Source organism: Erythrolamprus reginae, unplaced genomic scaffold (genome assembly GCF_031021105.1).
Source record: "Erythrolamprus reginae isolate rEryReg1 unplaced genomic scaffold, rEryReg1.hap1 H_4, whole genome shotgun sequence".
Classification (NCBI taxonomy): domain Eukaryota; kingdom Metazoa; phylum Chordata; class Lepidosauria; order Squamata; family Dipsadidae; genus Erythrolamprus; species Erythrolamprus reginae.
Window position 1 is genome coordinate 111,332 of NW_027248495.1, and position 26,891 is coordinate 138,222.

The 26,891-nt window shown below is 41.6% G+C and overlaps 2 protein-coding genes across 6 annotated transcripts in view; one reads left to right on the plus strand and one right to left on the minus strand.

Annotated features, from left to right (window-relative positions):
• LOC139155653 (stromal membrane-associated protein 2-like) overlaps positions 1 to 2,069 on the plus strand; it is a 68,163-nt gene extending 66,094 nt beyond the window's left edge. For all 3 annotated transcript variants that reach the window (XM_070730874.1, XM_070730872.1, XM_070730873.1), the window contains one exon: positions 835 to 2,069. In XM_070730874.1, the coding sequence (XP_070586975.1) occupies positions 835 to 960 (126 nt within the window). In that variant the 3' untranslated portion in view covers positions 961 to 2,069. The remainder of the gene's footprint in view (positions 1 to 834) is intronic.
• An 11,766-nt stretch (positions 2,070 to 13,835) lies between these two features.
• The window catches only part of LOC139155654 (regulating synaptic membrane exocytosis protein 3-like), a 157,271-nt gene continuing 144,215 nt past the window's right edge, over positions 13,836 to 26,891 (minus strand). The window contains exons 5-8 of one of the 3 annotated variants that reach the window (XM_070730877.1): positions 22,934 to 23,035; positions 20,550 to 20,689; positions 18,015 to 18,114; positions 13,836 to 15,328 (exon numbers count right to left, since the gene is read on the minus strand). In XM_070730877.1, the coding sequence (XP_070586978.1) occupies positions 15,312 to 15,328; positions 18,015 to 18,114; positions 20,550 to 20,689; positions 22,934 to 23,035 (359 nt within the window). In that variant the 3' untranslated portion in view covers positions 13,836 to 15,311. Of the gene's footprint in view, positions 18,115 to 20,549; positions 20,690 to 22,933; positions 23,036 to 26,891 lie in introns of all 3 variants that reach the window. The other 2 variants (XM_070730876.1, XM_070730875.1) reach the window with 2 other exon arrangements.

A 26,891-nucleotide genomic window follows, 5' to 3' on the forward strand; every position in this document is an offset into this window, starting at 1 on the left:
CACTGCATACCATTCATGGCCGCATCTCGCTGGTTGCCACCATAAGATCAACGGCCCCAGGCCTATCGGAAAAGCCAGGTCTTTTACCGCTTTCCTTCCAGAGATCTGGAGCAGCCACAGAGAAGGTCCTCCCCTGCAGCCCACACTGTTTAGCTGATGGGACACAGAGAAGACCAACTCTGAGCCCTTACCGGTCACTGGGAGCTATGTGCTAGAAGGCGGTCTCGAAGATAGTCTGGCCCTAAGCCATGTAGGACTTTAAAGGTAATAACCAACACTTTGAATTGTGTCTGGAGACCAATCAGAAGCCAGTGCAGTTCACAAAAGATTGGTGTAATGTGGGTATACTTAGGTGCACCTACAACAACTTGCACAGCTTCATTCTGGACCAACTATAGTCTCCTAACTACTTTCAGAGATAGCCTGAAAGTACATGAGGTGGATGATGAACCCCAATACAATGAGGGCATGAAGGCAGGGGTGAAATGCAGTTCACTCCTGCCTGTCAGTCATGGGAGAGCCGGTTGCAAAGGCAGTGTGAGGCTCCGCCTGGACATTGCCATTTGGGTTCTTTTACCCTCTGCACATGCACAGAATGATTTGTGCATCGCAGAGAGTAAAAGAACCCAAATGGCAGTGTCTGGGCGGATGAACAAAGCCCCTTGCTGCCTTTTCAACTGAATCTCCGACGACCGATAGGCACAAGCGAACCAGGAGCATTTCACCCCTGCATGAAGATATAGAAAGCTAATGAAAATTTCCTCTGCAGCAGGGAAAACTTGAGTGATGGGTGTAAGAAGAACTGACCTGACTCCTCCTTGCCTTCTTCTTCAGGTGACGCAGCAAATGGCAGGGATGAATTTCTGTGGCACGAACGGGGTGATGCGCTATGGACAGTCAATGGGCAGAGGGGTTGACCCAGAAACCAACCAAGCCCTCAGTTCCCAGATGTGGAAATAGCACACACACACACTGTATCTGGACCATTTTCTTGTTCATTTCTAGCTTTGGCTGTCTTGATTTTGTTTTCCCGGTTCTATATTAAGCATCAGTTCTCCCTGATGTTATGGTTCTACATCCCCTGCTGATGAGTCTCTGACGGATATTGCTCTTGTGAAACGAAGATCTACTCTGCCAATTTCCTACCACATATTCAAAACACGGATGGAGTCTTCACTACCTTGGGTCACCTTATCCAGAGGCGAGCATTCTTTGGGGTTTTTTTTTTAAGGAGAGTGGACCAAAGATGGAAGCTGACCATTCTGGTAAATATAACCATCATTTCAAAGCCTCTTCTGGGATTGTAAAAGGAGTGGTCATGCTGTCTGATGTGACCTTTTGCATCTTTAATTGTGGCTTTCACCTCAAGGCACCTTTGTATTTTATGACTTTGGCACAAAATATTCTTGTTTTTTATTCCACCAATACATTCCATGATTTCTGTGGTGTTTACCGAAACTACTAGGAGCTTGAAATGCGTTATCCCCAGAGAGGAATTCCATCAGTCCTCAAGCACAAATTATGCTTCTTTTCTGAAAGTGAGTTGGGAGGAAACATTCCTCTTAAAAGCAGCTGCTGCTCCTTTAGTCCTGGCATATATGCTTCCCCCCACCCCTCTTTTTTTCTCCCTATTTTAACCTTTGAGAGATCTGACCTAGCATTTCTCCGCCTTGGCAACTTTAAAAGATGTGAATCTCAGCTCCCAGAATTCCAGGGCTTGCTGCAGGATTCTGGGAGTTGAAGTCCATATCTTGAAGTTCTTAAGGTTCAGAAACACTTCACTCATGGATAAAGGTCCAGAACACCTGGCAAGTTTTCGTTCAGATTTGTTTTCCCTTGTGTAACACCCACAAGCGCTCAACTTGCCTGCATGATGACTTTATCGGAGGGAGAAAAACAAAACTTTTATCAGAGATTGGGGCCAACCTCCCATCTCAGTCATTTCACAAAGACAGTGATCACCCAATCCACAATTTGAAAAGTTTTTGTAGCACAAATAAAAGCCAGGCACCTACTTTTATCTTGTGTATATATAAATTCGTTAATAAAATGCTGCAGTGAAACTCTTACCTTCTTTGTCCTTGTATTAAATGCTCCTGTTAAAAAAAACGGAGATACCTTCTGTCAAATTTATTGAAAGGCTTATAGTGAATGCCTTTAATTTATTGCTACAGAATTAATACTCCATATCTGAATCTCTGCCTGCTGAATAAAATTTAGGAGTTGTAGGATTCAAAGACATGTTACCAAGTGATCCATCTCCACTATTCTATGCTAGTAAATCCCTTTGCTGCTATACAAAAACAGGGCAGCCACCACTGGACAGCATCCTATGAGGAAGAGACATGAGGTTTCTCAGTAATAAGCAGGCATAATCTACGATGGGATGAGATATCATCAGTACGCTGATGATACCCAGTTATACATCTCCACCCCATGCCAATTCAGTAAAGCGGTGGATGTGATGTGCCGATGCCTGGAAGCTGCAAGGATCTGGATGGGGGCCAACAGGCTCAGGATCAACCCAGACAAGACCGAGTGGCTGTGGGCTTTTCCTCCTAAGTACTTTTTGATCTGTCCATCCATTGTTCTGGGGGAGGAAACATTGTCCCTCTCAGATAGGATCCGCAACTTGGGTGTCCTCCTGGACCCACAGCTGAGTTTTGACCATCACCTTTCAGCTGTGTCCAGGAGGACCTTTGCCCAGGTTCGCCTGGTTCACCAGTTGCAGCCCTACTTGGACCAAGAGGCTCTTCGTACAGTCACTCAGGCCCTCATCACCTCCCGTTTTGATTATTGCAATGCGCTCTACATGGGGCTACCCTTGAAAAGTGTTCGGAGATTGCAAATAGTCCAGAATGCAGTCACGAGAGCTATCATGGATATACTTCGGTACACCCATATAACACCTTTGCTCCACAAGCTGCACTGGCTTCCTATTAGTCTCCGGGCACAATTCAAGGTGTTGGTTATTACCTATAAAACCCTATATGGCTCAGGGCCAGGCTATTTACAGGACTGCCTCTTGCCACATATCTCCCTGAGACCAATAAGAGCTCACAGAGTTGGCCTCCTCTGGGTCCCCTCGACTAAGCAATGCACGGTGGGACCATGGGGAGGGCCTTCTCTGTGGCTGCCCCAGCTCTTTGGAACCAGCTTCCACCTGATGTCCGCACTGCCCCCACCCTGCTGGCCTTTCGTAAGGCCACAAAGACCTGGCTGTGCCGGCAGGCTTGGAGGCCATAAATTTTACATTCTAGATGGCCAATTTTATGAATGGTGTAGATGTGTATGACAGTGACTGTTTTTTATCTTTATGGGGTTTCATTTTACAATGTTTTAGTTTAGAAATGTTCGACTTCTTTTATCTTTGTATCTGTCGCCTTTTGAAACAGCCGGGGGGCTTCTTGTCATTCTTCCGAACGCCGAACCCGGACATTCGGCAAAAGTTCGGGTTCGGGGTTCGGGAGGCCGCTGAGAAGCCCTGCCGCCCGGCTGTCACCTTGCCAGAAGAACCGCGGAGCTGTCGGCCGCTCAGGAGGCTCAAATGGAGGTGGGGAATCCCAATAGGGAATTCCATGGGCGGAGCTTTGACGTCACAAAGATGTCCTTCCTGGCCAGCCGAAACATGGACTCCAAGACCCCCCGGGCAGCAGGGCTTCTCGGCGGCCTCCTGAACCCAAACTTTTGCTGAACTTCTGGGTTCGGCGTTCTCCCGAACGCCGAGAAGCCCCACAACTGTTTCAAAAGGTGACAGCCGGGTGGTGGGGCTTCTCAGCAGCCTCCCGAACCCAAACTTTTGCCAAACCTCCGGGTTCGGCATTCGGGAGAACACTGAGAAGCCCCAAGCTGTTTCAAAAGGTGATGGCCGGATGGTGGCGCCCAGCGGAGCACCATTTTTGCGATTTTTTTTTTGCTTGTAATTGATTTTACATTGTTTCCTATGGGAAACATTGTTTTGTCTGATGAACTTTTTGCCTTACGAACCTCCTCCCGGAACCAATTAAGTTCGTAAGATGAGGTATTACTGTATTTATCAATATCGTTACATGCTTTATAGAAAATTCTTCAATGTCATTTTTCGTTGCATAACTTTGTGCAAGATTTTATTGTTTCCTGGATATCCACTCATTCTAAATGACACAATCCTGTTTATTGAGGTACAGCTGAGCACATACTGGGTAATATCCTTTTTGAGTATGATTTTTGAGTATGATTGCCACTCCTTTTCTTTCAAAAATGTCAAAGTGTAAATATACAAAATGTACATTTATTCACTAAGATAATTTATTTTGGCTCTGAAACCCAAATATCAAGAGCCCACCATCAGAATAAAGTGGCAAAAGCTACAAGCAGTGGACCAATTTACACATTTTGGCAGCACCCTCTCCTGTGCAGTGACAATTGACATTGAGGTCAACTGCAGAATCGCCAAGGCAAGCTCTGCATTTGGCAGACTAATGACCAACATGTGGAACCAATGTGGAATAAGCCTTGCTACAATGCTCAAAGTCTACCAAGCAATAGTGCTAACTACTCTGTTGTATGCCAGTGAGACTTGTTGTCAGCGAACCAAATAGCATCTGAGAAATAAATCAATTCCACATCTGTGCTTCTCGCAGGGTATGATTTATTAACAGCCATATCTTGACTCGACTTGAATCATTCCAACTCTGAGTCCCTTAGATTACATCCGGGTCAAAACCCCATATCACATCCCCACACCCACAAGTGCAATCATGAGGACCAATCCTATGCAGAATTCCTGATTCCTTCCTGTGTTCGTTACTATGGCATCTGCAGAAAGGAATCTCTTTCTTTCTCACTCACTTCCCCCCCCCCCCCCCCCCCGTTCCTCTATCACTACCAAATTGTGTCTGGCCAACCTTTGACTTCACATAATGACTTTGGGCTTGACACTTGGACTGTATACAGGAGACATGTTAGCCAATTGAACCACTTCCACATGACCTGCCTATGTAGAATTCTGAGGATCTGGTGGCAAGATACAGGATAAGGTGCCTGACACTGAGGTCCTCTCCAGAGCAGGCCTGCCATCAATTCCCACCATGCTGATGAAAGCCCAGACACACTGTGCAGGCCATGTTGCTAAGATGCCAGACCATCGCATCCCTAAACAGCTCCTCTATGGTGAGCTGCCTAAAGGAAAGTGATCACATGGGGGACAAAGGAAGTGATACAAAGACGTGTTGAAACCTCTTTCAAGCCCCTCGATATTGACACCCCCTCCTGGGAAACTCTGGCGTAAATCGACCAACATGGCTCATGCTGATTCACCAAGGCTGCCAGACATCTGAGGCCAGAAGAACATTTAGAGCAGTAAAGAAGCCGCAAAGCCAGGGCTGCAAATGCAAATGCTGTGACAATGGTGCCCACACATGCCAGCCCAACATGTGGCAGAACATTTTGTGCCCGTACCAGCCACTTGCGGACATTGCGTGCAGCCCACAACCCATGTCAACGTCCTCCTCAAACATGATGGACAAATATCATTTCATTTCCATCATGTCAATCTCAGCTTTTCCCCCACTGATGCTTCTACACCCCTCCTCCAAATGCAAAACAAGTAACTTCTCTGGAATGGCACCATCAGTGATCAGACTTTGCTGCAGCTGGCAGTTGGCCCTACCATCACAATCTGATTTACTTATCAACGTACTAGCTGAATACCTGTGCTCCGCTATGAAACTGATCGGGCTTGATAAGTCGAGACTTATGGTTTGAAAATTAATGAGTAATTATGATCAGCCTCTCTTATCCCCTTCTCCCCCTCAGGCATACCCCACAGAAACCTCTCCTATCTTATCGCCTTCTCTCCCTCAGGCTCGCTCTATTGATCCTCTCCAAACTCCCAGCCCGCCGGCTGGATGAGTCACGCGCTGGTCACACCCAAGTGGCAGCTGGAACAGAATTCTTTTCAGGTGGGGAGAAGGAATAGAACTAAATCCTTAGCATCAGAGCATGTTAATAATAATATTTAAAAATACTAAGTCATTTTGACAAATCCTTTTTTAGTGAGCACCTAGATGCCAAAAGGAACATACCGTATATACTCGAGTATAAGCCGAGTTTTCAGCCCAAAAAATGGGCTGAAAAACACAACCTCGGCTTATACTCGGGTCATTGACAAAGTCACCACACGAGGGCGCCATTGCTTGAGCCAGAGCGAGGAGGCACCAGCTTTTGTCCCCTCTCGCACGCCGTAGTTCCTCTCCCTGGCTCAAGCAAATGAGGCAGCCATTTGCTCCAACCGAGAGGGGGGAAAAGCAATGGTGAGTAACTATTCCTTGCTCTCTCTGCATTGCCCTTAGTCGGATTAAAAAGGCCCCCTGCTGTCAGATTCTCCTCCCCTTCCTTTGAAAGGATTTAAACTGTTTAAAAAATGGTATTTTGTGGTAGTTGCTGTCCTTGCTTGGATAGGATCTAATAATGTGTTATGAGGCAGAGCTAGACAGGAATTCTTTTTCTATCTGTCTATCTTTCTATCTATCTATTTTTCTATCTATCTATCTATCTATCTATCTGTATCTATTTCTATCTATCTATCTATTTTTCTATCTGTCTGTCTGTCTATCTTTCTATCTATCTATCTGTCTATCTATCTATCATCTATCTATCTGTATCTATTTCTATCTATCTATTTTTCTATCTTTCTATCTATTTTTCTATCTATCTATCTTTCTATCTATATCTATCTGTCTATCTATCTATCTATCATCTATCTATCTGTATCTATTTCTATCTATCTATTTTTCTATCTTTCTATCTATCTATTTTTCTATCTATCTATTTTTCTTTCTATCTATCTATCTATCTATATCTATTTGGTTTTCTATGCTGATAACCTCACAGCAGCTAATGCTGAAGCTCTTCTTTGGATACACTTATTTATTTGTTTGTTTGTTTGTTTGTTTATTTATTTAATTGGATTTGTATGCAATCCCTCTCCAAGGACTCAGGGTGGCTCACAGCATATATAAAAACAGAACAATAATGTAAATCCAATTAATGATGAGAAGGAATCCAGTTTTGAAGGATTTTAACTCTTAGGTTTTAGCTTTGTTCCTGATCGAGCTACTTTTTTTACTTTTTAATTTATTGTTAATATTGTTAATTTGTTTACCCTCTTTTAAATTTACAGAGCTAGTTTACTGGTTTTCTTTAAAATAGATATTCTAAAACATGTCTCAATTAATGTAATTTTATTGTTTTCCATTTTTATAAGTTACCAGTAGCCACTGCATTTTCTAACCTCGGCTTATACTCGGGTCAATACATTTTCCCAGTTTTTGTGGCAAAAATTGGTGCCTCGGCTTATACTCGGGTCGGCTTATACTCGAGTATATACGGTAAGTGCTAAATTTCAAGTTTGTAGGCTTTACAGTTCTGGAGATTTCATGATTCTGCCTGAGTGTTTTTAGCTTTTATATATATAGAGAAGATATGACATTCTTCCATAGTAACCAGAGTACCTTTTTAAATGGGGTTTTCACAAATAATTTAAATGTTTGACATACCCATAGTTTTCCTAGCAAAAGGAAGTGGTTTTGCAGTCTGGATTTCATTTTGCAGCTCTTTCTAAATGAGTTGGTTTCCTCTCATGTCTTCATAGCTCTTCCTGCTTCCATTCCCTTTGATCTTAACCAGCAAGGCTAGTATACCAACCATGAATGTAACAACAATTTTCTCAGGACCATTTTTCCCACTATACTTAGGTCACACACACACACACACACTGCTTCCATTGTTTCAAGTTGCCAGTTGGTTTCTAGATATGATTCAAGATGCTAATTGTCAATTTTAAGGCCTCCTAATGACTCTGGGCCTGGTTACTTGAGGCCCTTCCTTTTGTATTTATCTGTCAAACATGGAACAAATAGGACCAATCCCATGAAGATCCTGTCGCTTTGAGATTGCCAACTGATGAGGTTCCAGAATCAGATGCCTCTTTTTTTTGGAACTGCCTAGCAGGAGACATTTGGTCTGCTTCAAATAGAGGGAAATGGTGAACTGAAGGAAAGGTTTATAATGCATGACAATTTCTATAGTTGGTGTTTATCCTTTTTTATTATGTCAGTTCAAACATATTTTGAGTCTTGCTTATGTTGATGCTGTTAGACACCCAGAGTCTCTGAGAATGGGTGGCACGCAGGAACAGGATATTTAACCGAGCATATACATACATCATACACATACATACCAACCACAGCAATAGTCCCACAGGACTATTTTAAAAGTAGTCTTATTCACCCAGCCCAAGGTTTCTCAGACTGATCCACTTTAATATGTATAGACTTCAGCTCCCAGTCTTCCCCAGCTAGCATGCTGGCTGGGGAATTCTGAGAATTGAAGTCCATACATTTTAAAATGAATCAGGTTGAGAATCACCAATGTAACCCAAAGTAATCACCTCCCTATGCCAAATGCAGCTTTGTGGGAAACACGGCTATCGCTGAAAATTACCATATTTTTCAGAATATAAGACGCACTTTCCCCCCTAAAAGAGGCTGAAAATTTGAGTGCATCTTATACTCACAATATAGCTTTTTCAAAGCTTTTTATCCAGCCCTAAGGAAATACTAATGATCTTCCCGGCTTGCTGGATTTTTTCATTGCTACTCCAGCCCTAAGTCTTTGCAGGCTTGTTTTCATTGCTACTCCCTCCAAAGTTGATTTTTTTTCCCCAGCCCTAACCAGGGGATAAAATAATGTGCTGAAGCTGCCCAGACTAAGGACGCTAGCCAGATGAATACCCAGTAGGTAGATGTTTTTCCCCTATTTTCCTCCCACAAAACTATGGTGCATCTTATACTCCAAAAAATATGGAAAGTCAAAATTTCTGGGTGTTGCAGCTGTGGCAAATCCATAGTCAAGATCTCTTAGACATTTCATACCTTCAGCAAGCTGCTAATTATACTTTTAGTGGTTAGAGTGTCCTGGATAACAATTATATTCTCCTCCTTGTATTCAGATGAATGATGCAAACAAGACACACTCCTATCAAAATCAAGTACGCATACACACAACAGAAACTCAGCTATAGTACACTTACGTGTTGTGCATGTGTGCATGAAACATCATGGTTAAAAACCAGTGATGGTAACACATTTGAAAACAATCAAAACAGTTTTCAAAACTGGCTTTAATTATCTTTACTTGCTATCCAAATACTGTACATGCATGTAACAAGCCAAATGGAGTAACATTAACTTTTATTTCTTTTTTTCTTTTTTTTCTTTTTAAAATGCATCTTGTCTCCTTTGGAAAGAGGGGAAAAATCTTGTCAAGAATAATTTACAAAATTGAGCGTGCACCCTCAAAGCTGTCAGTCCTGCTGCATATATAAATCCACAGAAAAATACAAGAGTTTTACATTTAGGAAAGACCACACCACATAGAAAACATTACAGAGCACGGTATAAAATTGTGTGTGTGTGTGTGTGTGTGTGTGTGTCTGTGTGTTGGTCCATTAGTAACTCTTCTCTCCACTGCCCATTGCAAGACATCCCCTTGTGCTCAGTGTGACTAGAGGTTTTGAGATTCTTATTCTGATTCCCCATTCATATTTCTCTCAGAAAATCTGCTACTTAAAACTAAGATCATGCTATAATCTTGGGAGTCCAGTAAGAAGGCAGGCTAATAAAATAATTGGTTGGCTTGGATAACCTTGATTTAATCCTTTGAACAAAAACCCTAGTTTAGAAACCTTAGCTATACTTTGATCAAGTTTACCACAACATCTAATTACTGTTTTGCAATTACTCCTTTTTTTCTAGGATTACTTCACACCCTTACCATATTCTTCTGTGGAGGTCTTCTTGGTGGTCTCTGAACTTGGTTGTTTTCTTGTAGACATTCCATTACTTACTAGCTAACATCTTCAGTGAACAACATTGAAGATGTTACCTAGTTGGATAAATTAACAACACTGAAGATGTTACCTAGTTGGATAAATTAAACATCTTCAAGAAGACAGCTTAAATTCAGAGGCTACCAAGGACTCCACAATCCATTATGTTGATATTCTTCAACATGACAAGATCCCTGATTACTGTGTTCACAGAGAGGAACACAGAGATTAGTAATTTAGAACTGACTTCTAAACAAAATTGGGTCAGATGGGTAAAATGTTTAGCCCCCATCCCCCATCCCCATCCATCCCTATCACTAGAACAAGCCTTGAAGATAACTTAGCAAGTAAAGCTACTTCAGGGATCTAGAATAGAGCCATCTACCTTGCCTGTCACTCTCCAAACTCCGCTCAAGAATGCTGGTTTTAATCCAAGAAGTCATAATAAATGTGTCTTTGCTGTGTGGGGAAATCTTTTATATGACTGACCACCCAGATGGTCGGCTGAGATTCTCAATCATCCAAGCCATGGTTATTCCAAGGATTTTCCAAAAGGTAACTGGGCTTTCTTGATGTTTATTTTTTAATTTTTTTAAAAAAAATTTTTTGCTTCTCATCCAAGATGCTAGTTAGAACCAAAGAAGCTTCTTGGGTGAGAAACAAAACATTTTTAAAGAAAGAAGAAAGTCCAGTTGCCTTTTAGAAAAGCACTATTGGGATGACCATCCAGATTTGAAGTCTTTCTAACGAAAACCAGAGAAGCCCCCATATACCTTTTAAAATCTTGCCATACTACATACATCAGAGGTCTTCAAACTTGGTAACTCGAAGACTTGAAGACTTCAACTACCAGAATTCAAGTCCCAGCATAGCTGGCTGAAGAATTCTGGGAGTTGAAGTACACAAGTCTGAAAGTTGCCAAGTTTGAAGATCTCTGACATATATTGTTTCTTTTTCACAATGCTTTTAGAAGCTATTTATATTGATGGTTTCAAGGAGTTCTATGAATTAACTTTTCTTCCCAAGCCTGTCCTTTCACTGATGTTACTTAACTGATATTTTTAAATTTTTATGGTCTGATTTGTATTCTGTATCATTTGGGGTCTTATGTTCTGAAAGGCTACTATAAAGATGTGTTTTCAATATGTAAATGAGAACATTCCCTTTCAGCCAATAATAGCTGAATTATTTGATTCTTCTTGCCAGGTAGATCTTTTTAAAACAGGACAATGAACTTAAGCTTCCAAGTCAAGTTTTAAATTACCTCTACTGCATATCAATATTTTTCATTTTATTCTATAAAGCTTTTGCTTGCTGCCTTATTAACCATGTTTTTAGGAGAAAGTCTAGATATAAATTACCCCAAATAAATAAATACAAATACATCTTAAGCTCCTATTAAGAATTCAGTTCCAGAATGGCTCCAGGCCAAACAAAATTTAGAGGTAGCATTGCCTCCAGTTTCTAGTGACCGTCTCTGGGGATTAATTTCACAATGTCACAGTGAACAATAAGCTGCTTTGTTCAATATTTCTTTTTGGGGGAAAGGAGGACATTGGAAGAACTAATTGGTGGGGAGAAGAAAGTTATCCATTGTTAACACGAAAACATATAAGCCCTTATATTTTAAAAGGAAAACACCAACAAGGCCACCAACATCAAAAGTGCTATGATCCAGAGGGGTTTGCTATCCAATGAGCCAGATAGTCCAACTCAAGACAGCCTATTGCACCCACACTCCAAGTGAGAAGTACTCTGGCATCGGGAGAACATCGCTTCAACATCTTTACCACAATTACAAAATACAGATCCTTCATACCAACAGTAACTGGAATGGTTAGTCTTATCTTCCCCAAACTTATCTCATCCCATTGGTGTCTTAGGACTGGAATTCCAAATCAGCATGATGGTCAGCGCATCCCAAGAACCTCAAACAGAGACAAGGTTGTCCAGTGAAACACATATCCTCCTTCCCCTACCCCTGCCTAACCAGTGGCATAAAATCAGTACCACCTCCACACACACAACTCTTTTCTCAGTCATCCTCTCCAAAAGGTTTTTTTATTTAAAATATACTATTTTTCCCCTTTAAAAGCTACAGGACAGGCAACAATATTCTGTAATTTGGGGTTGGGGGTTTCAGATGAGGGACATTCCACTAATTTCAGGTGAGAGACATTCAAAAGCTCAGCCCAGGATCCCTTTCTCTATTAAAGTCCCAAGGTTGGAGTACCCTTGCTCTATTGCACTTTAATCATCTTGTATTCTCATTTTAATCCCACATCTTTAAGAGTGCAACAGTATTGCATCCCCTGAGAACAGCAGACCTCAGAATACCTTTTGTAACTATGCACACTTTTCCTTATGGAAAATGCTGGGACAAAATAAATAGCCTTGGCTATTTATCATGTTATAGATCAGAACTACCTGTACCCTGGAGAATCCCAGGGGTATTGAGACTCAATTTCCCAGAATCACCAGGTACAGAATGGGAGATTCTCATAAAAATCGATCCAACTTAATTGTTTGAACAGTTGGAAATCAATAAGCTTTTCTACTACCTATTATCTTCTCTCCATATTGTATCCTTAAGAATCTAGCCCTGTTCTAGCTATGATTTTGTTTTATTTCTGCTTTGAGTTTAACTTTGTATTTAATTTTTTAAATACATATGTATTATTTAAAATAAACACCCAATACTGGAGTAGTTCTCCCACATTAATTCCTTTCCATGCTAAAGGAGAAGGCCAAAAGAAAAGAGATGTGCTAGTAGAGTCCTACCATCCCTCTCCCTTACCATCCTCTTCTACTAGACTAACAGACAAAACAAATCACAACATATTAGTTATAAAATCATGAGGTATACAACCAACAATTTGCAGCTTATCTTGCATCCTTAATCAGCGTTAATATATTTCAGTTCATAGACTGTGCAGAAAAATGATCAATTTCTTCATTCTTTAACTCTACTTAATGTGAAGCCTCCGGTTGCATGAATCAAGGTTTAGGATGCTTTTATGATGGGAGCTGCTCCTTTTTAGTCTCGCCTTTGCCAGCAGATGGCAGTATTGAATCTATCATGCATGTCTATTGTAAATTGGATTAAATTGCCTTTTGTATTGGAAAAAGTCCATTTCCCCCCCCCCTCCTGTCCACCCCCACCCCTACCCCCCAAAATGAGCAGTTTCTTTAGCAAATTCTATCTGGATCCCAATATTGTGTAGCTTGTTTCTCCATTTTAGCTGGCGGTTTGTTATTATTAACTCTTATTCTGCACTGAATTATTGTGGATTAAAATTCAAAGTGTACAATTCACCAGATTTCTTGTTCCATTTGGATCAGGTTCCATCCATTTAATAATTCTGGTAAATAGTGCTCAGAGGCAAACCTTTAAATGGAAACAGGACCTGTTTTCCAACTTTCCTGCCCTTTCTTGACAATAATGTATATGAAACAGCCCCTTTGGTAAAATGAACGGTTTGTTGGGGCTTGGCAAATTTATATATACCACTTTGAATTCCACGATGGATGAAAAATGGGATGTAAATATGCCAGATAAATAAAACAAAATTTCATTGATTCCTGTCAGATAAAATAGAAGACAAGGAAGCAATATTAGAGGGTGAAAAACAGCATCCTCCAGAAATGTGGCAATGCCAGTGGTCCACTTCAAAATGCAGATTGTGAGATATAAACGTCTTCTGGATCAGAGGTCTCCTACCTTGGCAATTTTAAGACTTATGGACTTCAACTCCCAGAATTCCTCAGCCAGCTTTGCTGATGAAAGTACAGTACACTGGCTGAGGAATTCTGGGAATTGAAGTCCATAAATTTTAAAGTCACCAAGGTTAGAGACCCCTGCTCTGGATATACTCAATTTGAAGCCAATATAAGTTATATCTTGGGATATAACTACAGTATTTCACCCCAATATTTTTTTTAAATAGCTGACATTTCAACAGGATTTTTTTTTACGTTTTATCATTGGGATTATTTATTGTGCAGAGAATTCATTAGAATTCAAATAGAAAAACCGAGATCCAGAGTAGTCTTTCTTAGACACATTCTAAGGCATTTGTGATTCCTCACTGGGACTTTTGCTCTCATCAAATCTTCTTGAGTGAGAGTTACTATCAACTATCAGAGAATTGATGCTTATGGAATAAAAACCTAAAGCTCCTTTAATGGCCTGGAATTAGTTGCTTTCTCTCTTTTTCTGTTCTCATGAAATGCATTTCAGTTTTGGGGAGCAGTTTTTAGACACGAAGCTCTATTTGAGGTCTCATCATCTCTCTACCATAAGCCCCTGGCTGTGATAATAATTTGTGGTTTTATCAAACTGATTGTGGGCTGGTGGACAAATTCAAAACTTTCTATTGAGATGGAAATGGGCTAATTCCACATTTCATGTAGATTTGTAGTTCTTATGTTGGGACGTTCATCTTATAGCTCTGTCCTCCAGTGCTGGATTTATAAAAGCAGGTGAAATGTCGTAGAAGTTCCAAGTGTACTTTCAATATCTGCCTGACTGCAATAACATGCATGCTATTCTTAGGATCACATCATATCTCTCTTGTCTGAACCATTATAAAAATACTGAAGCTGTTTAAAAATCCCTAGTACATTAACTTCACTACACGGGGAACAGAATTAATCTGATTTCTATTTCTATTTCCCTGCTATCTTGTTCCAGTCTTTCAGACCAATGGTGCCTTATCTAAAGTAGGTGAGATGTCTCCAGATGTGGCAGTGTCTGATCCATGTTCTTTTATACCATGGGCTTCATTATACAAACCTTTCCATAATGCATCGTCTTGCCTATTTGCCTAGGTGTATTTTTTCAACTAGTGTGACTTGCTAAGCAAGCACTGTTCAGTGTAGACCACGGCTTGAAGCTAGCAATGAAATATTTTCCAGGAGCTGCTTAGCTAATATGAAACACAATTCAAGACCTTACAAGCACAGACTGTTTTGAGGGTCAGCAATCAAGACACTGGAAATGACAAAACAAGTCCAAGCCAAAGAGATGATTACAAGCAGATATCCAGAGAGGTCTAAGGTCGAGGTAGGAAACCAGACCCCAGAGATTCTGGGTTCATGGCAAGCTTGGGGGCTGTAAAGCAATTGTCTGGAGCACTGGGGATTGTTCAAACGATGCTTCTATGCTTTAGAGAAAAGGGTTGAATTGCTGCCTGAGTTGCCAACTATCTGGGGAAATGTGCAAGGATCCTTGGATAAGCAAAACTTCAGTCTCAAGAATGTGGTTGGTCTTTGAAGGACTCTTCTTGGTTCAGGAACCAGAAGAAGAGTGGACTTGTGCACTTCATTGACAGTAGCTGCTCTTTCTGCGGCAGGATTTCTTGGACCAGGGCAAGCTTCTACTTGCCCTGACAGTTGTACTTTCTTCAGGCACTTCATGGACTCATTTTCTGCCACTTCTTCAAAGCTGAGCCCCTTCTGGAGAAAGAAGCCTGTCATCAGTTGCATAAAATCTTTACTGGCTTCCTTTGCTTATATTTTAAATAATTGTTGTGCTAAGTAGTATCCTTTAGAAGAATTGTCACATTAGCTCCTCAAATCTCAGAGACACAAGTTGAGGAAGGAGGCACAGTCCTGCTATTCACTCAAAACTGTATTTGATAGGGCAAATTGTGCTGATTCAACAAGATGAACCATCACAAGGCTTTCATAATTTTTCTACTTTGAAAGCAGTCCTCGATTTTCTGCAAGACAGACGACTGAGCAATTGACCCCATTTTTGTCATTAGAGGCAAACTTTGAGTTAGTTCTGCTTTGCATTTTTAAAAAAAAAAACTTTTGAGAATTGCATTTATTCAAACTCAGATTCAGGATGCGGTCATACTAGGCAACATTTGTTGGTTTAGAGGGGAATGCCAGATGGCACCTTTTCTGTCTTTTTGCCAAGAAAAAACATTCAAAAGTGAACAAGACAGCATGTCTCAGGTGTGAACTCAAAACCAATATATTGCTTATTCTGGAAAATGTCACAACAGACCATACATGTAGAGAGCAACAGAAAGTTGTGTGTTCAAGAAGAACAAGGCCAAGATAGCGTCATCAGCTCAGCTCCCTGCTTTGATACCTGTAGATGGGTTTGGTCTGGTGAAATTGTACGGCTACAGAAATTCCATATCCAAAAAATTGCTGCAGGTTAATGTTGCTGAAATAAGTTACTAATATATTTACATATGCTTTTTTGACGGGTGTGACAGGATTCCCATCAACACATACTCTGGAAATTTGTCATCCTTGTAAGGAAGAAAATTAAATGCTGTCGGTTTTATTTCCTTCTTGAGAACTTCCCTTGTGTTTCATCCTAGCTAGAGTTAGAGAAGAACCCATGTTTATTTTACCTATATAATACACCTAAGAAGTAAAACAGTTTCTTAACCTTCAGTTAAAATGAAGTGTGGATAGCTAAAAGGAGTTCTTTGCCAACTGTAGCATTTCAATTTAAGAGCTATTTCCAAGGCTGTCTAGTATTCAGAAACAAATCAGTAGCTTTCAGAATGCTGCCACTTCAACACTCAATCCGTCAGCTTTTTACTGTCCCTATAGTCCATGGAAAAAAATTAAAAATAACAGGAACAATAAAGAAATTGTGGTTTTCAGTAGTATCTCCCCTGAGTATTTGCAACAAATTTTAGTAGGCACCTTCATGAAAAACTTCTGTAATTCTCAATTTTGCTACGGGAACTGGTCATCACCAAGAGACCAGATTGCTACATAAAACACATTCATACAACCAATAATCCATCCTATGCAGGTTTACACAGAAGCAAAATTCCATCAAATGTTTGATTTTTTTAAAAAAAAACAGATTAGTTGGTTTAGGATTGCAGCCTGGTTGGATTAAATTGAAAACAGTTAATAAATGGAGAGACTCCGTACTCAACCTTTTGAGAAATCCTATGAAGTTTTGAAGGGCTTCCACATTGGCCCAGTACATATCTTCTTGTTACGTTTCATCTTCTGCTTGAAAATTTGTTTGGTTTGCTATCTTGCCTTTTGGGCTACAAATCATTTCAGACACAATGAGGATAAAACGGAATAATGGCCCCATTTCAGTTCTTTGCATATGGCTTGCTAAAGTAGCATCAAGGATCTGGTATCTAAAGCAGGAGTGTCTGAAGGAGGAGACACAATTAAATTTTTCTAAGCATAACAAAGCAAAAAACATGAGTCTTAATATTATTTGAAGTTAACAGTCAAATGCACCCTTTGGAGCTCTTTCTTCTTCTGCACCTTTGGCCGATCCTCCTATTCTTCTCCAGATATGCAACACAAACAAAATTGCTTTCTTCAGGATTTGAAACCCAGGATATAAGCAGGAAGTGAAATGTTGACAGTTCCTGCTGGGTGGGAAGAAGGCCGTACTATACAAATATTGCAGAGGAATCCATTAAGCACATGGCAAGCTACATAAGGTCTGAAAATGCTACATTCCTTTAAAAAAAATTGTTAGCAGTGGCCGCATTCCACTTTTCCCCCCTTCTTTTGTTTTTTTTAAAGAAACACTAGGCGAACAAGCCAAATCCAGAGATGCCAAAAGAAAACAGGATTGAGAAAGAAAGAAAACCTAACATGCTCTTTTGAAGTGGGTTTAGTGGTTGAGATTCTGTCTAAGATGTTTCAAACATGAGAAACAGTTTACTCCTTTTCACAGACCGTTTTCTTTGGGTTGATCATGTAACAGTCTTGAAACTGGCAATTTTAAAATCAAATTGTTGTTGTTTTTCCCTTAATACGTGTTTCTTTTCTTTCCCTTCCAATTCCTCCCCCGTCACCTTCTGGATTTCTCCTACTTTGTTCATCCAGAGTTGGAGGGTCAGACATGTTTAAAGTCACCGGAACAGTTTTCTCTTCTTGGAGGAGGAGGAGGAGGAGGAGGAGGAGGAAAAGGAGAAGAAGAAAGGGTGATGGGAGGAAAAGACATGGAATATTTACAAACCATGCTACCGGAAGCCGTGGTAGAACAAGGCATTCTCTGTTGTTGAGTATTGTCTTCTTTAAGGGCAAGAAGGGCTTATTGAACTCTCTAGTGAAGACTGAGAAAGGCGACGAGTAAGGGATCCAATGGTGGAGTCTGCCAATGAGGAAGTGGGAAAGAGCTTATACCAACCTGTCACTACACTAGACAGGTCCAGCTCATCTAGGACAATCTGAGCCATTCCCATGAAGCACTTGTGGTCCATGCGACCATAATCTCCCCAGACAATCACCTAAAGGGAAAAAGTAAGACAAACTGAATTATCAAGAGAATCCAAGAAAGGAGAAGCAGAAGAGTAGAATACCTTAAGAGGGTCAAGTAGAAAGCAAGGAGGCCTTTATCAACCTCCCATAAATAATCCTTGGGGTCGTTTCTGTTTTTGGCTAACAGCTTGGTTCTTCATACTATATAAATCATTAACAGCCTAGTCCTGCTTATGTTAACTAACCTTTCTTTTCTTTTCTTTGTATCTTTTCTTTTATGCACACTAAGAGCATATGCCCCAAAGACAAATTCCTTGTGTATCACAATTGGCCAATAAAGAATTCTATTCTATTCTATTCCATTCTATTCCATTCTATTCTATTCTACAGTGGTATCTCTACTTATGAACATCTCTACGTACAAACTTTTCGAGGTAGGAACTGGGTGTTCAAGGCTTTTTCTACTCACAAACCATTTTAAATTTATGAAGCCTCGCTTCTCTCTTGGCTGCTGCTGCTGGCTCCAATGATCGCATGGGAACTGGAGCCAGGCTTTGCCATGCTGGGTCCCCACACCACCATCACTTCTGCTAGAAAATGGTACGTCCGAGGAGCTCTCTGCAGCCGCCCTGGAGTGGCGGGTGGATAAAGCAAGGCTAGCGGGGTGCTTGGAGAGGCAGTGAAAGGGGACATATGAAGGAAGCAAGGCATCCATCTGCCCCCTTTCACTTCTTGTCCAAGCACACACACACTTTCTTCCTCCATAAGTCCCCTTTTGCTGCCCCTCCCCTCCATTTGCCTTGCTTCTAAAGTTTTGGATTTTTCTAATGAGTTTGCACACATTATTCACTTTTACATTGATTCCTATCAGAAAATTTCTGCTTCTTACGAACCTTTCTAGCCTGGTCACAGAACGAATTAAGTTCGTAAGTAAAGGTACCATTCTATTCTATTCTATCCTATGCTATCCTATTCTATTCTTTCGGTTCCAAAAGTTATTCTTAAATATGATAGGGAGTGGTCTATTTTGCCTCTCGAAGATATTCCTTTAAACTGATTAGCATAAACCTTGCAGCCTTTAAAAAGTTAACTTTGCATTCTGTCAATCATTGACTATCCTGGAAATGGGAAAATATATGCACTTGCTTAATTGATGTGGATCACAGTTTTTAAGGGATATTAAAATGCCTTTTGACTGGTAGTCCTAGGAGCTATTTAAAAATGATGAATGGTTTGAAAATACCCTGACATGCTTCTTCAATTTAAAGATTTGTGTGAATGCATCCACATAACCGAACTAAGTGCAGTTAGTTGTAAAAATTGTCCCCTATAGCATCAGTTTTTAGTCAGTGTACGAAGCCAGAAGGAGCATTAAAATTGATCAATTGAGAAGCACCATGATTCTGGTATCCTTTTAATATTATCTTAAAGTTCTGCAACAGTGGGAGTTATTAGGAATCTGCCTTTTACTCTCCTCTGAAATCTAGAATCAGATCTGTCATTTTTGGCTTTCCCTAATTGAGATCCTGAAAGGGGAGAGATGGAAAATAAGTATATCATAAATTGTTCTTTCAACCCAAAATTAGTCAATAATTTTTAACTCCCATGCCTTTAACAGCTCATAATTTATGGACAGTTGTCTTTTATTCATTTTATTTATTTAATAATCAAATATACATGGCCATTCAATTCACATAAAGTGACTCTGGACACCATACAACCAATCCTATGAAATCCCATTGCTCAAAATAAAAATCTTGCTTACACCGAGATTTCAATTAAGATTTCACGGAAATATTTTCCTGATTCTCCAACCAATTATTATTTCCTTCTTCAATATTGTGGAACCTGTGTTTTTCCCTGTTTAGCACTGAACAATACCTCCCTTGATTTTTGGAAGTTTTCCTTAGCAATACAGTACCTGAAAGGCCATTTATTCCTCATTTTTAACTGCCTAATTGAACTTTGAACTCAGCATCTTTCTGAAGCCAAACATCTCCATTTTTATTTAAATTGGGACTTCACAGAAAATTAGATTTTAAAGTCAATAGTCGAGGCAATTCATGGTAACCATCTTCTTCAATTTCAAGTACTGTATCTTCATAGCATTCAACCTCCCTACTGGGACCTTCAGAACCTCTCGTGGGAACTATACAAGTTCTTCAGATGAAAGCAGCTAAAATCTTATTTCTGATGAGGACACCAGAGACCCTTTTCAGAGGACAAACCCAACAGGAATCTCTCCTGTAGCCGTACAGATTATCTTCTTAATAGTTACCAGAATTTCTACTGGACCTATACAGGTTGCCTGTCGAAAACTTGGCAGAGGGTTCTCTCCCATGGGGACATGAGGGGACTGCTGTGAGGGCATCTCAGTAGGCCTGTGGCTGAATTATGGCTTTGAAAGGCATGTGGGCAGAAGGAGGATCCTCTTACTCTTCAAAGAGACGAGGAAAGCATTCACCTGTAGCATTTTACCCTGAGGGCCCTCATCAAACAGAAGGGCCTGCTGGTAGAGTGGGTCAAAGTTCTTCTTGACGCTCTTTGTTTTCTTCTTGGCCAAGCAAGCTCCATTTTCCAGCAGATACACCTTAACGTACGTGGCTGTATTGGCAGAGAGAGGGAAAGGCAGGGAGATTAATAATAGCTATTTTGCCCCAGGCTGAGATGTTTTCAATGTTTTACTAGATGCATCTGGAGAAGTAATATGCGTGCATTCATAGCAAGGCTGCTTTGCCAATAAAAGAGAATATTTGTAGCTCACGGTTGAAATGGGGAGTCTCATTTCAACTGTGAGCTACAGGGTTGATGCTCTCTGAGCTTGGTTGTTTTCTTGCAGAGGTTTCATTATTTGACTCGATAATATCATAAGTACTATGGTAGTTACTGAACATGTTATCTAGTTTGGGTAATGAAACATTCCACAAGAAAACAATCAGGCTCAGAGATCATCAAGGACCCTTCAAGAATGCTTTAATTCTTGCAATAACATTTTTGTCTGGCAAAACCCTCTACAGCAGGGGTCTTCAAACTTGGCAACTTTTAAGACTTGTGAACTTCAACTCCACAAGTCTTAAAGTTGCCAAATTTGAAGACCTTTGCTCTACTGGTATTCCTCAACTTATTACAATGCTTAGCAATCATTCTACTGTAAGTTACCACAAATCCAGTTTCAAAATTCTGATGTTGGGCTTCCCTTGCGGTCATGTGACCTCACTTGAGGTACTTGGACATTTGCAGCATTCCTTGGTCACGTGACTGTGATTTACAATGATTTCACCAGAAATTAGATTTTGCTTCTGGTTCTGGCAACAACAAAAAAAGATGCCCTGTAATAAACAATGGGCTTGCTTAATGACCATGGTGTCACTAATGTAAAAAAAGTCATAAAATTTGGCTTGGTAACATGGTGACCCATTCTATGACTGTCCTGATTTGTAACTGTAATTGCTAAATTCAGCTATGGTCATATCTCAAGGGCTACCTGGATGTGCCAAGAAACTGAAATCAAATTTATTGGATTTAAGAATAAGTTCTCAGTCCAAGGCCATAGATATTTTATTAATAATATATGTGATTAAATATATTTTAATGCAATTATCTATTATATTAAATGCCAAGTTAATCCAGTATTCCAAATTCAATATAATATGGATATACCAATATTGTGTTTCCTTGAAAATAAGAGCCTGTCTTCTATTTTTTTGAACCCTGAAATAAGTGCTTTGCCGATTGGGCTTATTATCAGGGGATGTCTTATTTTGGAGTGAACAGGGTAGCAGTGTATAGGGCTTCAACCCACTAAACAGGAGTATAACAAGTAGGCACACAAAGATACAAGTATTTCTGATTTATTGTAGAAAAGGATTTTAGTTACTTCTGTGTGTTAAAATGGGAACTCCATTTGTATCTGGGAATTCAATTCTGAGCAGTTCAAGGTTGACTCAACCTTCCATCCTTCTGAGATCAGTAAAATGAGGATCCAGATTATTGGAGGCTCTGTAAACCGCTTGGAGAGGGGTGTAAAGCACCCCTCTCTAAGGTGATCTTCAAATTACTTTACCAGTTTCTCCTGCATGATCTGTGTAAAGGGCTAGAAGTGAGTCTCTTTTGACAGGGAAGGAATTTTCAATCTACTTCTTGTTTGGGGTAACACCCCATCAAAAGCAGGTAGCCTCTGTATTAGCTTCTGAATGTTTAAAAAGTTTGAATTGACTTCATAACATGTTAATTTGCTTAGACTCTTTTTAGGTCGATTGTGTGAATGTACATCTGTAGTATTTTAAAGAAACATAGAAACATAGACAATTGACAGCAGAAAAAAGACCTTATGGTTCATCTAATACTATTTCCTGTATTTTATCTTACGATGGATATATGTTTATCCCACGCATGTTTCAATTCAGTTACTGTGGATTTACCAACCAGGTCTTCCAGAAGTTTGTTCCAAGCATCTACTACCCTTCCTTAAAATAATATTTTCTCACGTTGCTTCTTATCTTTCCCCAACTAACATCTGATTGTGCCCCCTTGTTCTTGTGTTCCCTTTCCTATTAAAAACACTTCCCTCCTGAACCTTATTTAACCCTTTAACATATTTAAATCATTTGATCATGTCCCCCCTTTCCCTTCTGTCCTCTAGACTATACAGATTGAGTTCATTAAGTCTTTCCTGATATGTTTTATGCTTAAGACCTTCCACCATTTTTGTAGCCCGTCTTTGGGCCCATTCAATTTTATTAAGAACAGACATAAATTAGACGATTGATTTTCTATAAATACCAAGACTTGTTCCAGGCAGCTTTTCATTTTATTTCTGTTCAGTCTTATCGGGAAGGGATTACTTACAAGGAAAAGATTTGGCAGCTAGTTTGGGCGTGAGGTCTCGGGCTTCTATCACTTCCACTTCTAGCTGTCCATTCCGGTCAATCATCGCAATATGGACATCGCCTAGGAAGCAGCAATAAAGTCAGCATGGACAAAACTCAAGAGTTTTGTGCTGTCTACATGTGATTGTGTAAAATGAAGAGGGAAAAACAGCATGAAAGGAAGAAAAGTATTCTTTTTTTAAAAAAGTCCCAAAACAGTTGGTGTGCATCCATCTTTAATAAGCTTTTTGAAAACTGTCTTTCAAACTTCAGTGGATTTTTTTTTATATAATAAAGAATAGCCTTTTGCCCTTCACACCAATGCCCTACCCCATTTCCATGTGTGATTGCGGTATCTTGGCTCATCTTAATGTTTTGTGATAGATCTATATTAGGAGACCTTTCTTAAGTTATGGAAATCATGGAATTGTGAAGGAGATGTTAGGATTCTCCAAATATTGCTGAATTGTACATTCCAGAAAATCTAAGAAACATGGTAAGAAAAACAGAAAGCCTAAAAATTTAACTCATAAATAGAAATAAATAAATAAATTCAATAGCACCTGGGGAATCCCAGATTCTTTATCCATGAGTTTTTACCAAAATGAATTATGTTCTCCTTAAATGAACATGGAAAATTAATTACAATTTACCTTGATCTATTAACATAGAAAGATGAATCAAAAATAGTCCTAGAATATTGTGCATACACTGAAGCAACTTTAACAACCTGAATCCCACTTCAATTCTGAAATTTGCAGATGGCCAAACCTGACTCATGTCAAATTTATTCAAATATTAGGCAGGAACATTTTCAAGGACTTATATAGATTCTACGCAGGCTATCCGGAAAGTAAGGTTACAAGGCACATAGCTCTCGCAGGGAATGTTCGTGGAGGGAGTTGGTATTACTATTGTGTAGCAGGAAACCAGCAGAAGAGAACAAGCAGTGCCAGTGATCAGTAGATCATTGACTGGCATTGTGGTGAAGGTTAGAGATGAGCATCCTCATTCTCCAGTGCACTGCAAAGGAGAGTCCAACATGGGTGATTCTTCAGCCTTATTGGTAGGGACTGAGTTAAAATTAGCATATTAATTATGTCCCACCCTCTAGCTGCCCCAATAGGTCAGTCTTAAAAACTCAGTCATAATGCAGGGACATATGAGTTTTCTATCCTAACTTATTGTATTTTTTTCTTAGTTAATAAAATTTGTTTTTCCTTTCTTAACAGGTAAAAGAAGATGGATAGAAGATATCCTACCATCTCCTGGAGTCTGGGCCTCTGCCCTCCACGGGTATCGCCCTCACCATTCATCCCCATTAGGGCCACTACTGCTCTGGAGTATTGCCTTGGCACAGGGAGTCACGTGGGTGGGGTCCCTATCCTGTGCGGTCATACCCTTTTGGCCCAGTGACCAAACAAACAAGCTGCAAGCATCATCGGGAGATTGAGGAGAGGGAGATTTGAATCGTGCGCCATTTTGAAGCCTCTAGATGGCCGTTGCCCCTCCCTTCCCCTGTCGCATGTATCACTGCCGAAATCACCTCAGAGCAGTGGGCAGAACCGGGGTGGGGGTGGGGAAGCTCTCAAAGGCCACCTCCCTCGTACGAGAATGGGAACACAGAGAGGGCAGGATATGAGGCAAATCTTCTAAGGGTTTTCGCACTGCTGCTAGCCAATCAGATAAGAATGGCACAATCGGTGATTTACACAGCAGGCATGCCCGCCATTTGGGGGCAGTGTTTCCCTGATTGCTGTTGTGCCTGCGATTTTGGAGGCACCACAACCTATGGAGGCTCTGGAGGGTCCTTTGACAAGTCTCAGAGTGGCGCCCACCATTTTGTGGGCGGTTTTTTCCTCACTGACACACAGGGACACCATTTAAATTCATAGTGCTTATCACAAACATGGTTTCATAGCATTTCCTCAGTTCTCTCAGTGAGTGATGCTATCCTGTTGCACCTATGGCTGACCAGTCTCAGATTAGCCTGTCAGAAAGGTCCAACAACATGACCCCTAAGATAAAGGATAAGGGACATGGCCCCAAATCCAAACCAAAAAATTCACAGGCCTCCTCTGCCCTGAGGGAGGCCAAGAAAAAGATCAAAGACCTTGAGGCACAGCTGGAAGCAGCCCAAAATTAGGCTCTGCCCCTAACAACCTTACCTCCCGCTCAGCCATTGAATCTCCTGGCCCCGGCAGCCTCACCAAGAGCGCTTCCCAAGATAAGCGGATCTGTCACAGATAGAGATTTATCTCCTGATCGCCAGACCATTTTGTTCCTGCCGACAGAGAGGCCTACCAGGCCGGATCTGGCCTTAACTAACCCTCAGGTTTGTCAGCATCCTCTCCAGGGACTACAAAGAGCACACACACCTTCAGCCACCTTCACGCTAGCAGCTGCTGGAATGCACGCCTCCCAAGACTCTTGGCAGCACACGTCTCCATCCATTCAGGACATAATTGCTACCGCCTATTCCCAGGGCATCACTGCAGGGGCCCAGCAATATTCATTACCTGCCCCATCTCGCCCAGTTCATAAGTACATTTGGTCAGTTCCTGCACCACTGCCTTCCCTACAAGACTCTCTTCACAATGATTTCGGTTGAGGGAACCTAGCACTGACCCAGAGGACGACCTGTCCAAAGATGAAGGTACTTCTCCAGAGCAACCTGTTTTCACTGGGCTCTTCATTATTCCGTACATAGTTCCCTCTAAGCTGTGCTGTGAGCTGGGGCGCGGGCAAATTCCAAGGACGGCACACCCTTTTCAAGTTAGTGCACAGGAAACCGCGCCATTTCTCCCTGCCTGACAGCTGATCTGCCCCTCCCAAGCTGTGGACGGGGGAGAAACCCCCAGCTTCTCCGGCTCTGGTAGGCTGCGGTTACGTGCGCCCACCTCCCCTGCGACCTCAGAAGAAAGCAGAACATGGCGTCCTTCCCTGCCAAGCATCATGGCCACAGAGGAGGCGCAGAAACTTTTACAAACATTGGAGCCCGGCTTGGCTCCTACCGCGGCGGTGGCTGCAGCTGTGGCGGAGGCTGCAGCTTCTCCTATTATTCCTCCTCCTGGCTCCCTGAGTGGAGGCAGAGGCGGCGGCAATAACCTCGGTGCTTTCTATGGCTGTCTGGCTGGGCTGCCCAGAGGGAAGCGGCAGCTCTGACCCAAGGAAGGAGGCGCTGGCGGTAGACACAGTGTGGGAGGAGAGGGAACCAGGAAGCAACCGTGAAGCCCAAGACCAGCCACAGGATTACACTCAGCCAGGGGCGCCGGGACCGCGCAGCCATGGTGGGAGCAGCCACAGGATGGGGTGGCACCATGAGAAAGAGAGAGGGTTCTGTCCCGCGAGGAGACACCCACCGAGCTATGGATCCCACTGCCTTCTTTCCTTCTGCCTCTTTCTCCTCATGCAGTTCAAGCCTGCCTTTGCGAGTCCGCCCTGGCTTTCGCTTCGCCCCACGATTTCCCCGCAATTTCATCCAGGCCACCTCTTGCCTCTTTTTGAACTGTGGGAAAATCGCAGGGTGAAGCAAAAGCCAGGGCGGGAGAGAAGCGCGGGGTGGGGAAGGAGGAGAGCCCCTCAGCGCTTCCCCTCCGCCAAGCTGCCTGCTTGTCCTCATGCCTCATTGCTACCTTCTGCCTTTTTCCAGGGACCTTTGGAAGGCGCCCAGGGAGGGGGGAATTGGGGGTGGCTGCAGCAGCTTCTCATCCTCCTCATCTGGCCGCTAATGCTCGGCCGGCCCCACTTGCAGTCCCTTCACCGAGAGCGCTTTTGTCCCAGGCTGTCAGCAAAAGGGCTACAGGAGAGGCGAGGAAGGCGTTCTTCTCACAGCGAAGGCAGGATTTGGAATGTTGGGCGTGCATGCGTGCGCACTTCCCATCCCCCTGCCAGCCCGCCCGGAACATTTAAAATAAGAAAAACCTTCACCGGCCTCC